Source organism: Varanus komodoensis, unplaced genomic scaffold, assembly GCF_004798865.1.
Source record: "Varanus komodoensis strain SLA01 unplaced genomic scaffold, ASM479886v1 scaffold53, whole genome shotgun sequence".
NCBI classification, from domain to species: Eukaryota; Metazoa; Chordata; class Lepidosauria; order Squamata; family Varanidae; genus Varanus; species Varanus komodoensis.
In genome coordinates, this window is record NW_025336126.1 from 4,718,698 (window position 1) to 4,735,105 (window position 16,408).

At 46.1% G+C, this 16,408-nt stretch overlaps 2 protein-coding genes across 5 annotated transcripts in view; both read left to right on the plus strand.

Annotated features, from left to right (window-relative positions):
• The window catches only part of SLC6A16 (solute carrier family 6 member 16), a 28,449-nt gene extending 24,572 nt beyond the window's left edge, over positions 1–3,877 (plus strand). For all 4 annotated transcript variants that reach the window (XM_044447803.1, XM_044447804.1, XM_044447805.1 and 1 more), the window contains one exon: positions 2,013–3,877. In XM_044447803.1, coding sequence (XP_044303738.1) covers positions 2,013–2,282 — 270 coding nt within the window. In that variant the 3' untranslated portion in view covers positions 2,283–3,877. The remainder of the gene's footprint in view (positions 1–2,012) is intronic.
• Positions 3,878–8,443: 4,566 nt separating this feature from the next.
• On the plus strand, positions 8,444–16,402 carry LOC123032277 (apoptosis regulator BAX-like). The gene is made up of 6 exons (XM_044448053.1): positions 8,444–8,531; positions 11,680–11,728; positions 11,935–12,102; positions 12,444–12,579; positions 12,679–12,783; positions 13,669–16,402. Exons 1-6 carry the CDS (start codon positions 8,480–8,482, stop codon positions 13,768–13,770), a joined length of 612 nt encoding a protein of 203 aa, XP_044303988.1. The 5' UTR covers positions 8,444–8,479; the 3' UTR covers positions 13,771–16,402.
• The last annotated feature ends 6 nt before the right edge of the window (positions 16,403–16,408 follow it).

A 16,408-nucleotide genomic window follows, 5' to 3' on the forward strand; every position in this document is an offset into this window, starting at 1 on the left:
ACCAATTTTTAAAAAGGATCCAGGGGAGAGCTGGGAAATTGCAGGCTAGTTAGCTTAATGTGTATCATGAGAAATGGGTTAAAAGCATTCTTAGGGATAAAATTAGTAAACATGTAGGAAGAATCAGTGTTGCTTCTGCAAAGGTAAGGCCTCCCCCTTAATATTTTCTTTGAAAGTGTCAACAAACATGCAGACAGGGCTGATTCAATAGACACTGTTTACTTGGCCTTCCAAAACGGTTTTTGGCAAAGTCTCTTACCACAGACTCTTGAGCAAACTTGGCGATCATGGAATAAGAGCAGACTAACTCTTATGAATCAGTAATTGGTTAAAGAACAGAAAGCAGGGAGAGGAGGGATGAAACCAAGGGATCCTGCAGGGATCTGTCCTGGAACTAAGGTACTTCAGCTTATTCATAAATGATCTGGAATTAGGTGTAAGCAGTGAAGCAGCCAGGCTTGCTGATGACATCTAATTATTTAGGGTGGTTAAAATAAAAAGAAATTGCGAGTTACTCCAAAAGGATCTCTCAAAACTGGAAGAATGGGCATCAAAATTGACAATCTGATTCAGTGTAAGGAAGGGCAAAATAGCATACATTGGAGCAAAAAGGTCCTAACTTTAAGTATAACCAGAAGTGATGGGAGTTAGCAGTGACTCCAAGAATGAGATTTTGGGGTTGCGGTAAACAGCTCAATGAAAGTATCTACCCAGGGTGCAGCTGCTATGAAAATGGAAAACTCTATGTGAGGTATAATTAGGAAAGGACTTGAAAATAAAGCTGCCAAGGCTGTATTCTCTTTCTACAAATCTGTGCTGTGAGCAAACTTAGCATTCTGAATACAGTTCTGGTCATCACTCCTAAAATTAGATATTGTAGGGCTGGAAATAATATAGATAAGGGCAGCTAAAATGATTGGAACAATTCTCCTATGAGGAAAGGTTACACCATCTGACCTTCTGAGCTTAGAAAAATGACAAGTAAGGAGAAACTTGGTAAAAGTGTTCCAAATTATACATGGTGTGAAAAGATGGATAGGGAGACATTTTCCTGCTTCTCTCATCATACTAGAACCCAAAGGAGTCATCCCATGAGGTCGACTGACAGGAGGTTTCGGACAAATATAAGGAAATGCTTACTTACATTGCACAGAGTTAAGCGATGCAATTCATTCCACAAAATGTGGTGACAGACACCACTGTGAACGGCTGTAAAAAAGTAATGGGCAAATTCATGGAGGATTCGGCTATCTGTGCCTGCTATTCCTGATGAATATGTTGCTTTCAATATCAGAGGCAGCATGCCTGTGTGCACCAGTTGCTGGGGAATATGGGCGGGAGGGTGTTGCTGCCCGTGGGCTTCCCACGGGTAGCTGGATGGCCACTGTGAGCAGAATGCTAGACTAGGCAGCCCCGACTTGGGCCGTCATGGCTCTTCTTAATTCGCATTCCCTTTCTCACACCCGCTTGTGACTGGCAACAGTTCCCCCCCCCCCCAGTTCTAAAAGGTTGAAACACCTCTCCTAAGACTTGATTTAAGCACTAAACGCTTTAAGTGACAAGATGGTGGCATTTTTCTTGTTCTGTCCCCACCCCGTGCCTTGCCCTGCCCACTCGGGGAACACAGCCCCTGAAGACCCCTCTGCTATGGACTCAGGCGGGTCTCAGGCTGAAAGGGGCTCTGCACTCCCGTTTAACGGTGTGCTGTTTTAACTGGCGTGGTGACTTGCTGGCACACTGAGAAGGCTGCGCCAGCCTTGGAACGCCGACTCCTTTTCTGCACCCGACCGTCCTTTGGTGTGAGGCAGGGGGTGCAAAGCTCGAAGAGAAAAATTCTCTGTGCATTCGGGCTTGTGCTGCCGACGGTGTCGCTTCTTCTGGTGAGCTGGTGTGACCACGGTGGGAACAGCCCGCTGTGCCGAACTTCCCCCCACAACTGTAGAAAACCCTTGTCTGACACCTAGTCAAATGGGCATGTGGGTTCTGATTTTTGGGATGTGTTTCCTGTGCAGGCAGAGGAGCAGCAGCTGGAATATCCGCCCTGGGCCCTGGGCATGCTCATAGGCCTTATAGTCATCGCAGCTCTTCCCATCCCGGTCATGTACCTCCGGCAGCTGTTGATTGAGCGGTTTGTCCAGCAACAAGGAAACCGGCCTGGCTTGGCCATGGCTCCTGTGCCCACGGAGGATGAAGACGAGGCAGAAGACAAAGATGGCCTGGCTGATCCCAATGTCAAGGGCAATGGATACTTGCTTGTCCAGGAAGAAGAAAGGCAGGACTAACTGGGAAGTCCACTGGAATGTGCCCCATGGATCATCCCGACCCTTGTGGTATTTTTCAACATCCTTGATGATGGGGGATTTTAGACCTCTCCGGTGCTGTTCATTTAGTGCAGATAGCGAAGGCAGCTGCTGCAGCTAAAAAAAAGGCGTTGAGCTGACTTGAATCAGGATACCAGCTGTTCTGGAAACTGGGCTGCTTCCTGGTGAGTAACTCCTAGCACTGGCAAACATTGCACTTGTGCTGTAAGCTAGACGCAACATTGCAACAGAGGAATACCACATTTTTTTCTCTATGTTCATCCCGCTCATTCCTTGCAAAGTTCTGGGCCTATGAGTGGGGAAGAGAAAGGTCCAATTCAACTGAACGGCCATTTGAGTGGGGGGAGGGAACAATCTGACTGACCCTTTAAAAATGTTAAATAATAGGATTACAAATGGATGATGATATCATAAGGAGCCTTCACAAAATGAGGGTTAATAAAGCATAGCTATTTCACTCCAGAGCTGCCCTGCTGGATACTGACTGAGAACCTGAGTACTTTGAAAAGAATTAAAAAGGAGTGAACTGAAGATAAGTAAAACTGAAGTGGAAACAATTAAAAAAAATTAAACTTCTAGTTTGCACTACCACCATGGAGTTCCACTGTTCTTGTGAGAGGACACTTAAAATCTTCCTTTTAACTATGAGCACTTGAAAAACTAAAGTGAGTTGACTTCAGAGGATTGTCCTTGGAGGATTAAGGATTGCTGAGATCCAAGAAGGCAGGGAAAGTGTAAGATTTACTGAGGGTTGATTGTCTGTGAAAGTGCCACAACATTCATTTCCCCCTGCTCTTTTCTGTACCCTTCCCATCCTATCATTATCTCCCCCACTGTCTATTTTAACTTGTAAGCTCCTTGAGGGCAGGGACCTACGTTTGCTGATAATACAAACATACATCTTACAACCATATATCTCATAACACCGTATTAATTGTTGCTGTTGTCAGTCGGTTACTGAGCCATCACAAAGGTTGCTAGCAGGAACCCCCCACCCCAAATGCCAGTCCCTTCACTACACAACTGAAAATTCTGCCAGGGCACCTGGTAAGACTTCACACGTGACCTGCAGTCAGTATTTTCCAGGACCTGATGATGATATTAAGCAGCATTTGAGTGTGCAGGCTAGCCTTGGAAACTTCAGAAAAGTGGCACCTCTCATCTTGTCTCAAGTTACACTGTTGTTAAAAACAGAGAAGCCCCTGCCTCTATGAGGAATAAAGGCAGCTCTACCTGGTTCTGATCGTGAGAACGTGCCATACTCAGTTGGATTCTGAAGCTGACAGTGGATTGTTTTTATAATATTCTCTATGGGGAGTTAATAGACAATCTCAATGGTTCAGTAAATGAACTGTATTGTTTCTAGAATTTCTGTTAATGTTGGTGAAATCATAGGAGGGAACTAAGCCTCCGCCATTCAGGCCATGTGTTTGGATTTCTTCAGAGATGAGGGAAGCACAACTTGTGGTGCACAAATTTCCCACAAACAAGAGCAGGATATTCTGATCAAAGGGAATGTATTTTTTTTCCTTCAATAAAACTATTTGGCATTTCAACTGTACTGTCTTGAATTCGGGTTTTGAAAACGCTCAGTTTTTATGTAACAGCAGATTTCTGTGCTGCTCTGTTTTCGTCAGATTTCCTGAATTATAGCAAGGGTGGGTCAACTGGGCAAGCACTGAATCAAAGCAGTGTTTTGTAACGTACCCTCGCTGTGTTGCAAGCTCAGTGTCTACAAGACACGTGTTCTGCCTTCTTTAGCAGCCCCCACGAGCAAAGCGGTTTCAGTTTTGTTCTGACTGTGCAAGTTCAGAGCCAACGCACCCTTGGAAGTCATCTGCAGAATGAGTTGCAGCCTTTGTAACCAAAAGCAACAGGAAAACCAGACATCTGTGGGGACGGTACAAATGGGGAAACTGCAGTGATAAAGCCATACAGCCTGAGCCGATTCTTGTTTGCTCGGAAGAAAATGCAGTCCTGCTACTTTTCACATCATTTGTTTCCAGTTTCATATAAACTGGATTGTGCTGTAAGCTGAAGTAGGTTTACTTAAGTTTCATCATTTCATTGGGCCTTACACCCAGGCAAGTGTTTATGGAACTGCAGAAAGCTCTAAAAATGTGCCATCTTTAAAAAGGCAATTTTCTACCACTTGCCTGGATGTAAGGCCTACTGAACTCAATGGGACTGCCTTCTGAATAGAAGGATTTAAAGTATATATACACACTCAATAGAGCTTACCATTAAGCAAACACATAGAATTGGACTGGACTCTAACACAAGGAATATGAAACATGCTGCATCTCAAACTTTTCTGTATTTACCCAAAAGTTATCCTTTTCAATTAACAGAAAATATGGAACTATCATGTACAGGACACTATGATTATGATTACCTTAAATAAATTAAATATTTAAGCTAAAATATTCTCATTGACAATGGATTAATGGATTGATTTGTTTATAACAATATTCTGAGGACAGCTGAAAGGGGAAGGTAGGTTATATGCCCTTGATCTGATCCATGGATATTTTCTTACATTGATTTAATTGGTCTGATACAAACTATAATATGCGTAAAATCCTAATTTTTCTTTGGATGTGCATACATGTATATATAACATATATAAACTTCATCCTAATAGCATAATCCTGGGCTTTATACAGAATTAGTCCCATTGCCGGATCTGAGACCTGGTACCTCAGGCAACTGCCCCTGCATCACTTTGAAGAACTTCCTGCTGCAGTCCAGTGGGCAATGGGTGGCTGGTTCTGAGGCATACCATCTTTGCTTCCAAGGATGTCTCACACCAATCCTACAGCAGAGGCATTTGGGAAACCTGAATGGGCAAATTCCTGACTCATCTGCCTCCTGACCAGTTGGTATACCCTGGTTTACAACTGGTAGCTCACTGAACATAGGAAGGGGCTGTAATCTTGCAATGGGCTGTGCCTACTGCAGGGGTGTCCAAACTTTTTGCAAGGAGGGCCAGATTTGGTGAGGTGAAAATGTGTGGGGGCCGACCATTCAGCCTGACATTCTTTGAACCATTAACATTAAATGCAAATGAACTATTTTATGAAAGACTGAACAAATAACTGCACTAATGTGAAGGGTGATACTGGCATCTCGACTGCATTATATAGGCCAGGTCTGGCTCAAAAACAGTGGTTTTGATGCGCAAGATATCATGCAGGTGAAAGTCACTTAGTCTCATCCTCACGCGGTTCTTGTTAATGTTCATAACCGAGAATGTCTTCTCACACAAGTATGTCGAACCAAACAAGCTCAGCATTTTCTTAGCAAATGTTCGAATCTCTTGGAACCTGTCTTTATCCAGCTGGCGGTAAAAGTTGACAAGAGGGAGCTGTTGGTGCCGACTGCGACACTCGGCGTCACACTGCAGCTCAATGAGCTCCAGCTGCAGGTGGTCTGGAGTGTCATCAGGGTCCACAGAGAAAGGAGATGAAAAAAGCGTGATCTCCTTTTCAATAGCTGCAAAATCCAGAAAGCGCTGTTGAAACTCCAGCCAGAGATGAGGTGTCTGCTTCATGCCTCCTTATTTGCGCACTCATATTGTTCTGTGGAAAACTGGTCATTATTTCCTGCAGCGATGGGAAATGTGTGGTATTGGGCTGCGTTTGTGACAGGTGCCTTTGGAAAAGTAGCAGCTTGGTCCCAAAGGCTTTGATATGTGAATACAGTTGGCTTACCACTGCATTTTGACCCTGAAGGCTCGTGTTCAGCACGTTCAGATGTTGTGTTATGTCAACTAAAAATCCAAAATCAGCCAGCCAAACAGGATCAGATAGCTCTGGCACTGGTTGTCCCTTTTTTGCCAAGAATTGTCCGATTTCCTCCCTAAGAGAGTAGAAGCGCTGCAGTGCAGACCCCCAACTGAGCCATCTTACCTCGTTGTGATACACAACATCTCCGTATTCAGCCTGGATGTTGAGTAGAAACTGTTGAAACTGGCAGTGGCACAGGGCTTTGAAGCAAATATAATTAATAGCCTTCATCACCGGTTTCATAACATGATCATATTTCAGATGTTTGGCACAGAGAACTTGTTGGTGAATAATACAGTGGAGTTTTATAGCTTTGCCTCCTTCTTCGTTGACTTTGTTACAGACTAGGGTTGATAATCCACTTCGCTCACCAGCCATGGCAGGTGTGCCATCTGTAATAATCCCAGTGACTTTATTCCACGGTAGTTTCATGTCATCTATGGCGGAACAAACAGAAACAAATAAATCTGTTCCTCTTGTTTGGTCCTTAAGGCTCTGGAGGTCAAGTAGCTCTTCACTCACGTTCATGTCATTGTCCACTCTTCTCAAAAAAATCAATAACTGAGCGGTGTCAGATGCATCCATGCTTTCGTCGCAGGCTAACGAAAAAAAGTCAAACGCCACTCCTTTTGCCTCTAACTGTCTCTTAATATCAGATGAAATGCCTTCAATTCTCCGTACCACAGTGTTACGATCCAGGCAAAAATTGGCAAACTCTTGCTTCTTCTCAGGACAAATTTTCTCCACCATTTTCATCACGCAGTCTTTAATAAATTCACCCTCAGTAAAAGGTTTGCAGTGCTTGGCAATCAGCGTTGCCACCTCATAGCTCGCCTTTGTGGCATTTTCATTTGACTCACGGGCTCTTGTGAAAAAGTGCTGCTGTGCCGTTAAAGCAGCTTCCAGTTCCTTCCATTTTTCGCCGCGTTCGTTCCCAGTTAGCTTGTTGTAGTTAGCATGTTTCGTCTGGTAGTGCCTCTTGATAATGAATTCCTTGAAAACAGCCAGTCTCTTGGCAAATTAGGCAGACACAGTTGTTTCGTATTTCAGTGAAAAAATACTCCAATTTCCACTTGTCCTGGAAGCGGGCCCTCACTGTCAACTTTCCTTTTCTTAGTTACAGTCTCCATTTTAGAAATGGGCACACAGGCCTTGTGTCACAAGGGTCACGCCGCTAGAGCGCTGACTCAGGTCTACTGCCATCATCTGGTGAAATATAACCACCAGCCTTGAAGGAGCAGGAGGCAGCGGGGGACAGCTGCGGGAACCGCTGTGCGGTGAAGGGAAAAACACCGGCCAGTGGGGATGAGTGACAGGCTGAGCTGGCTGGGAGAAGAGGCTGCGGACGGCTTGAAATTTGAAAACGGGCCACAATTGGCCCCCGGGCCGGACTTTGGACATGCCTGGCCTACTGCTTTCAGTGTGACTGAATCTCTGGCAAGAGAGTATATTATTTTAGACTGATGGCGAGATCCTGTGTGTTTAGACAGGAACAAAACCCCTTAGACAGGGATAAAAACATGGGACTGCGCCCTTAAGTGCAAGCCTATACATGCTTAACACAGAATTCAGTCCCACTATGTTCAACACAGCTCGATTGCAAACTTAATTTTCTTTGTTTTAGCGATGTATTACGTGAGCCTATTCTTAAGGTATTTTCCAGTGGGATGCCAACATTACGGCCATTAAGAGGCAAAAGTTGAACTCACAGCCCAGTGCAACTGTAATCGATCGAAGCCCCATCCTCTGACCCTGCCTTGCCCAACCTGATGCACTCCAGGTATGCTGGTCTACAGCTCCCATCATGCTGATCGGGGATTCTGGGAGTTGGAGTGCACAGCACAACAGGAGAAGGCCACTCGGAGGTAATAGTGGGGACGAGGCTTCGGTTCGCCTGTGGGGCAAGATGGCTTCCCTTGTCACCATTTCCCCACAAGGTGCTACTACACGGCTGTCTTGCGACCAAAGGAACTTGGGCAAGTTTTCCTTTCCTAAGGCAGTGACGATTTCTTCCCCAGTTCTAGGAATTAAAAAAGCGAGAGGGCTATAAACCCCGTTAACCGAACACAGGGTGGGAACTTCGGAGAGAAACCATAGACTTCCTTTGCCATACAAACCGGAAACAGGACATAAAGAGATACGCGGGCCACGCTAGCACTTTCCACCTCTCTGGTACCTCGCTTGAATCACGTGACGTGATGTGACATGACGAAGCACCCTCTCCCCCGCATCGCGCTTTCCTCTTTCTTAAATAGACACTCTTGCTGCCTGCGCGCCTCCGGCTGCCGCGTCACGTGACTTTCTGTAACACGGGCTGCCGGCCTCGGATTGGGCTGGGCTGGGCGGAGCGGGGCGCAGTGCGGCGGCGAGATGGCGGCGGCGGGTGCTGAGAATGAGCCGGACCCCTCGCAGCGCATGGGAGGTGAGCGCGCCCGCCAACGGGGGCGCAGGAAAGGAAGAGCGTGAGCCGAGTGTGGAGGGGCATGTGGGCAGCACTCCAGAAGCGAGGGTGGGATGGATGGATGCATGGATGGATGCATGGATGGATAGCAGGAAGAGGAGGGGAAAACGCGTATCTTTATTGCAGGAAAACGTCAGAAGAGCCTTGTTGGAGCCTGCTACTGCGCAGACATCCTTGCGGGCCTCCTCGGGAGTAAACCCCATGGCGTTCAGTGGGACTTGCTCCCAGGGAGGTGCGGACAGCAGCGTTCCCCGCCACTGAAACCTTCCAGGTGTGGTGGGATTATCATTCCCAATGTACACAGCCACTGTGGCCACTCAGTGATGGGAACTGTAATCCAACACATCGGGTGAGGCGTTAGGCTGGGGATGGCTACTGTAGCTTCTTGCTACCTGTAGCGGACAGCCCGGTGTTCCTGGGAAAGCAGTAGGCATGCCTGGGCTTGCAGCTATATTTATGGTCTTATTCACTACGCTTCATAACCCTGCCTCTTCTAGCAAGGACCTCCAGGATTCCCTCCCCTCTCACCCCCACTTCTTCCTCATAACAACCCTGTGAGATCAGTTAGGCGGAGAGTGGGTAACTAGACCAAGGTGAACTTTCATTTGCTGTCTGTAAATATTCTCTGTGATGCAGAAAAAAATGGAGAGGAAGAAGAGGCTTTGATTTCAGCATGGGTAGATGGTGCAATAGCAGAAAGTGTTGAGCCAAGCTTTATTTCCAATTCCTGCTTGGAGTCCAGTCTGCTTTTAAGAGCAGCCTGTGATGTGTTCGTGTTTTTGCACACTGGCAGAAGAGAGGCACCCCGCCTAACAACTGCAGTGTGTTTTGGGCACTACAGAATGCTGCCTCAAACCATCTGCATCTCCTGGGTGTAAATGCAGAGTTTGTGTCCAACACTTCTTTGCCAGTATCTGATACAAGAATAAGTTGCTAGTCACTCTAAAGATGACAGTCACTCATAACAACAAGACCACATTGGTGGGAAAAGGGAGGCTGCTCATGGAAACAAAAGGGAAATGGGTTATTTGGGAGTGGGGGGAGGTTGAGGAAGAATTTGCTGAGTTTCTCTCTTGCCCTGTATGACATCTGCTGCCATCTTGAGGATAAATAGAGTGAGTGGTCCCGATCTATGAAAGCAGGTGGGATACAGGACTCTTTTCTCTAGTAGGATGGTGTGCCCGCTATATTAGAGACATATGAGGTGGAAAAAATGGGGAGATGACTTTTTTTTCTGCCCTTTAACACAGACACTGGGGTCCGGGCTGGGAGAGAGGGAGAATCACCCAAGGGAAATGATAGCTGGTAGATTCAGGTTGAATCTATCATGATAAAGCCCTGTAGAGCTCAATGGGGTTGATCTTTGGAGTGGACATTATCAGGACAATATGACAAAAAGGGGCAAAGTACTTCAGAAAAAATTTTTGCTCACAAGGAAGTTCTTTTTCACATAATTAGCTGTATAGTTTACGGCTATAAGATGTGCTGATAGACAGGTGGCTTTACTTAGTCATTCACTGTTCATGAATATGCCTGTCAGCCATGACTGAACTGACATGTCTCCTGGCAGGATGTTACTGAGTACCAGCTATTGCCCTCACATCCTGTTTGTGATCTTCTCAGAGGCATCTGATTGGTCACTGTAGTAGAGAGCCAGTGTGGTGTAGTGGTTAAGAGCATGGGACTGGGACTCAGGCGATTAGGGTTCTAGTCCCTGCTCGGCCCTGGAGCCAACTGGGTGACTTTGGGCCAGTCACGGACTCTCAGCCCAACCTACCTCACAGGGTTGTTGTTGTGGGGATAAGATGGAGGAGGAGAATGAGTAAGCTGCCTTGAGCCCTTTATAGGAAAAAGGTAGGGTATAAATCAGGGGAAAAAACACGAGGACTTTGGCCTGGTCCAGCAGGACTTCCCTTCTGTCCCTGGGAAGCAGTGATTGCCCTAGCCAGGGGCAGAAGACAGCTATAGAGCTACTTAAGTATTCAAATGAAATTGACTGCTCTGAGATTCGCCTTTATGTGTTAGCAAGAACGCCAGGCAGTTAAATCACACCTCATGGGTGTTTAGATTTCCAGGCTTGAAATGTGAGTCTCTTTATACCATTTTTATTTGTAAATAAAATGAAGAGGAAATGCTGGTGGTGGAGAGAGGGCATCTGCAACAAAAGAAGACAGGCCAAAGAGGGAAAGAAAAAAGAAAGACCATGACATGAAATATTTCCATTCACAGCAATCCTACACAACACCCTTAAAAATAAAAGAAAAAATTGCTCTTCTATTTTAAATGTATTCATTAAGGTTATACATAAGGTTGTATAGATATATAACCCCCTTTAACCTTCAGCCCTCTCCATGCCTGGAATGTGGCCTAGGAGGGTGTTTGGTTTTTTGGTTTGTTTGTTTGTTTGGCTCGCCTGGGTCAGTCGCAGACTCTCAGCCCAACCTACCTCACAGGGTTGTTGTTGTTGAGATAAGATTGAGAAGAGGAGGAAAATTATGAGTTTCTGGAAAGGAAAAACTTTGGGATATAAATCTAATAAATAAATAAATGATTAGATTGAGCCCTCAAGTTGAAGAGGTTCAACATCCCTGTCGTTTAGTGTTGATCAGCAGGAATTCCAGTCTTTTAGGACTACTGATTACATTTGGAATTTTGGGTGTTCTCATAAAATGACTGCCCTGGTGAGCAAGCCTAGTATTGATTTCCCAGAAGGCAAATCATGAGATGAGGAGCAAAAATAGTTGCATAAGAACCTAAGCACATGCTGGAGGTACAGTCTGAGGTCCAAAATACACAGCTGCTCTTTTTTACCCAAATGGAGATGGTGCTGAAGGGCAACAGTTCACTTTGCAACAAGCCAACCTCCTAGTTGAACAAGCTAACATTAAAAACATTCCTCAGAAATAGAATATAGATTGGAAGGGCCAGAGAGCTTGGTAGGTGCTACGAGAGGGGCCTGTTGAAGACCCCTGGACTCCAGGGAGGGTCAGGCCTACTCACTCCAGCAAATCTAAATCTGCTCTTTGTTTCTTGGTTTTTGCAACTTGAACCTCTGCATAGCTTTCCCTCCACTTAGCTTATTTCTATACTATGCTTCTGTCCCTTCTAGGCACCTCTTCGGATCAGATCCTGCAGACAGGAACAGTTCTTCTCAAAGGGTGAGTGCTCAGCTAGGATCGCAGTTACGCGAGGCCTCTGACTGCTCGCATGTACTGCTACAGCATAGTTTTCTGGGGCAGTTGGAGAGGAAGTCCTGTCTTGGTGGTGGGACTCCTCTGGTGAGGAGCTGCACCAGCAACAGGCTGGTGTTAAACCTCTGGCTGAAGTGCTCCCCCTGATCTCTCTCTCTCGGAATCTGTGGCAGCTTCATTATGGACCGAGTGCAGAGCTGTGGAGACTCCGAGCGCATTGAGGTGGCCATGGTAGAGCTCGGAGGCTCAGAGCCGCAGGGTTGTGACCCCAGCACCAAGCAACTGAGTGAGTGCCTGCGCCGGATCGGGGATGAGCTGGATGGAAACATAGAGCTGCAGAGGTGTGTTTTATCACTGGTCCGTGGTGAACAACGGCATTCCCCAGCCTGGCACACCCTGAATGGGCTGGCCTGCACCCCCTTTACTGCTGGCTGGGGAAGGCCGCTCTTGAGGGCACGTGACTTGATGAGTTCTGCTCTCAAGGCCATCGCTCTGCTTTCCCAGGCCTGCTGAGAGTTAAGCATGAGCTCTGCAGAGGCTTGCACTTAGCACTGTTCCCATGAAAGCATATTTTGTGGGGGTTGCGCCCCCCCCCCCCCCGAGCTGTCCTTCCCAAGAAAACGGCAGAGATGCTCTCTCCCCCTCTCCCTAACCCAGACTTTTCTTATGCTTCCCCTTGCAGGATGATAGAACAAGTTCAGATGTATCCCCCCAAGGAAGTTTTCTTCCGAGTGGCTGCTGAGATGTTCTCAGACGGCACCTTCAACTGGGGCCGTGTAGTAGCTTTGTTCTACTTTGCTTGCAAGTTGATTCTAAAAGTAAGTGAGCAGCCATCCCTCACTTTTTGTTTGTCCCTTCCCCTGAGGCCTTCTAATAACTTGACTCATCTTTCCTTCTCTTCTGTTGCTCCTGGGCAGGCAGTTTGCACTAAATTACCAGAGCTCATAAGAACCATCATCAGCTGGACAATGGAATACATCCAACTTCATGTCCTGAGTTGGATCCAAGCCCAAGGTGGATGGGTGAGTCTTTTCTGATTTTTTTCCCTCTCCAGCATCAAGGCCTATCTTGGCCAGAGGAACTAAATCTGTTTCAGCCTAAAGGCCATATTCTGTTTTGGAGAAGCTCTCAGGGGGCTGCATTCCAGTGGTGAATGAGGCCAAAGGCTAAAAAATGCCAGCATATTTTAGCTTAAAGCTGTTGCTGCCAATAATTCAAATTTAGGAGAGTTGTCTTAAGTTTCTTGAATACGGGGAAAACCATGCAAAAGGTGGGAAACCCTCAAGCAGTTGTTGGTTGGCGAAATGGGCTGAGCCATCTAGGGAACTCCAGAGGGCCAGCTGACATTTTGTTTAAAGCAGGGCTGGGAAACTCAAGGATTGTGGGAATTGTAGTCCAAGACACCTGGAAAGAATCATGTCAGTTAAGGCTGCTCTTATAGATTAAAGGTACGATCCTTTACATGGTTAGGCAGAAAAAGGCACGGCCGGTTGAGGCATGTTGGGAGATGTAGACCTTTCTTTTGTCTAAACTTGTGATTATATCCTGATTAACCAAACAAAGCTCCGCGAAGAGCAGCAACAGTGATCTCACAGGGGATAAGAAATTAATACTCACTACTCTGACAGCTGGCCTCCTGCACGGTTGCTTCTTGCTGTTCCTCCTAGCTGAGCTCATTTCCTTTATCAAGGTCAGCTGAGGAAAAAGCTCCTAGTCGCGGTGAGATGGGCTGCAGACTACAGACAGAAAAACCGTGATTCAGGGATGGGCTTAATCTATGCATACACCCTTTTGGCGGTTGAAAACTGGACTTCCAGTCTCTCTCTCTCATATATGATTGGGGAGGGCAAACGTTTTCACCATGTAGCAACATCACTTCTCCCCCCTCCCTTCTTTTCCCCTTCCAGGAAGGCCTCCTGTCCTATTTTGGCACCCCCACCTGGCAAACTATTGCTGTATTTGCCGCTGGCATTTTGACTGCCTCATTGACCTTCTGGAAAATGTCTTAATCCACAGCCCCCTCCGGAGGGGGGCATTTTCATTGTGGGAGCAAATGGGGGGCAGGTCCCCTATTTTCTAATGGAGAAAGAAAATGTACTGGGATTGCTTTTCAGTTATGGGCTGTGGAATCTTTAAAACAAAAACAAATGCTGTTGCTTATTATCTTGGTGCCTTTAAAAAAAGCGCACACCTCCTTCTTCCAAGGACTCTGTACTGTTTGGCTTTGCTCTTGTGTCTCTGTGCCTCTTGGGATTAGAGGTATGGGGATGTGAAGGTTGCCTAGGCTTTGGAAGGATGATGGCAAACAAGATGAAGGATATGAATTGTTTATTTCTGTTTGTCAGAAGGTCTCTTAACTGTATACAAATGCAGCAGTGTTTTCTCGAAGAAGACTCCTTCCCCTGCCAACAACTTGTCAAGCTTCCTCAAATGAGATGGTTTCAAATGGATTCATTCAAGCAAGTTTTGTTGATTTTTTAAAATCTTCCCCTCCCTTTCTTGGATGGCAAATCTCAAAAGCTAAATTTGGACAGATCTCTGGAAATGTGGATCCAGAATTCCTCAGGAGACAACCAGGTTCTCTTCCCAAGAACTTGAGAGAGATGTCTGAGGTGATGATAACAGTTTGGATTTCAGATGATGAATCTTTTTTTCTTTTAGCAGATCACTGATCTGTACAAGATTGAACACTGCTGAGGAGCTGAAAGTTAAACAGATCCTCTACAGCAACTAATGTGTGTTTGGTTTTGGCTTTTTTGAAAGCTATACATTTTGGATCTGGTAGAACCAAATATGGGTTCATTTGGTTTTCTAGAGGAATGCTGGGGAGGGTGAAGTTAAAGGTGTTCATATTTCTTGAGTCTTTCCCAAGTCAAGAAAGCATCGGAATGGCTAAAGAGTTTCATACAAAGTAGAACAGAAGAACTTGCACGAGGCTAGAAAGTTCCTGGCCTGCAGAGGGAATCTACCTGCTTTGGTTTGGTTTGGTTTGATGGGGAAAAAGCCTTTCAGCTGCCTTGAGGGCCTTGCTGATTTAAAAAGTAAAGAAATGGGAATGAGGGAGTATGTGTGAATTTCTCTCTCTCATCTCCTGATTGGCCTCTTCATTGCCTTCCTGTATTTTGCTGGATTAATTGTTGTGCAGGTGATTCTCTGGTCTTTTGCCTCAGCAAGAGAGACAACAAGCACCAAACAATTCCGGAAAAAATGCCTTTCTGTACTGTGTCCCAGTGCAGAATAAATAATTACATCCGTGATGGGAAGTCGTTGGGGTGCTGGTGCGCTTCCCGATGGGGCTCTTTTTCTTCCTGCTCTGCCCCTTCTTCCCCTTCCTGGTGCATGCAGTGAGGAGGTGCCGCATCTCCATTTGTGGCAAGGTACCGAATCCAGCATCTGTCACATTCACATGTGCACCCTCAAACCTGTATTGCCATACTGTGTGTGTGGTTCTCTTTCACACAGACTGATGCTTACAAACTGTTTCTTATTCCTAAGGGAGCAAGTCTCTCTTCCTTTGTTGCCTGGGACTGCTGCCTCTCCTCTTCATTTGCCTCTCCTCCAGCACAGCCTTCTGATGCTGACTATCAAAATGCTTTCTTGTATAATTATTGATCAGGGTCTCCCTTGGCATTCCAAGGGACACGGTTCAGGAAGTGATGGGGAGGGGTGTCCCACAAAGTTCTGGAGGATTGGCTAGCTGAGTGAGTGGAAATCACACAGGCCTTGCAAAGAAAGCAAGAGTATTGAAACTATTGAGGCATATCAGATGGATTGTGGGGTGGCAGCTGATTTGTTCTGTAGCCAGCCAAATCCAGCTTTCAGTTTTCCCATCCTGTAGTAATGGTTGCATCTTTTCCTGCTGTCTTTTGTGGCTGTCAGAGAAGAGATGTGTTTGTGCGCCTCTGCCTTTTTTTTTTTTGGTAAGGAACCACTTTACCTGGGACAGGTAGTGCTTGATCCTCACCAGCGCTATGCTAAGGGTTTGTTTAATATGTGAAAATTATCTAGTCCAGGAAAGAAGTTTCTCCCTGACTGAGCAGCACATGGTTCTGGGAGCCGATCTCGGAAATTGGGTAGTTGGAGGAGAAGAACAGAGAATGGCTCGCAAGAGGATCAGTGCTGGAGAATGGGAATAGGATAAAAGAACATGTTGGTAGCAGGGCCCTCTCGGTTGCCCAGGAATGAAGCTTGGCTTTCCCTCCTGGCTGATGGAGTCTTAGAAAAAAGGCGCATCTACACTATCTCTTGCTAAACTTGCTGATCCATCTGTAAAAAAAAAAATCCTGGTGTGCCAGTTTAGTTCTTTCCCGCAGCACATCTGATCAGATCAGGAGTCAATATCTGGAAGACCCCTGTCCAAACCTTACCTTCCTTTATAGGTGACCCTGATCCTTCTGTTCATCTAGACAAATTGGTTCAGCCTGATTTTCTGTTAGGAACCTGTGGGTGGGAAGGTGGGACATATGGTTTGGGGACAGAGACTCAGTGAAGTCTGGGCGAGTTGATAAGAACCAATTGTACTTGAATAATTATATTAGGGAGGGATTTTGTTACCTCAGGGGTTGGGTTAAAGCAGACTTCCCCAGCTCGGTGCCTTCCAGATTAGCTAGGCTGATGAGAGATGATGGGGGTTGTAGTCTCAACACA

What these genes read in the sequence shown, in the direction of transcription:
- LOC123032277 (XM_044448053.1), top strand. Translation starts at nt 8,480, where the DNA reads ATGGCGGCGGCGGGTGCTGAGAATGAGCCGGACCCCTCGCAGCGCATG. An exon ending in CCCCTCGCAGCGCATGGGAG is followed by an intron (nt 8,532 to 11,679) that starts GTGAGCGCGCCC and finishes TGTCCCTTCTAG; the next exon opens with GCACCTCTTCGGATCAGATC. An exon ending in GGAAACATAGAGCTGCAGAG is followed by an intron (nt 12,103 to 12,443) that starts GTGTGTTTTATC and finishes TTCCCCTTGCAG; the next exon opens with GATGATAGAACAAGTTCAGA.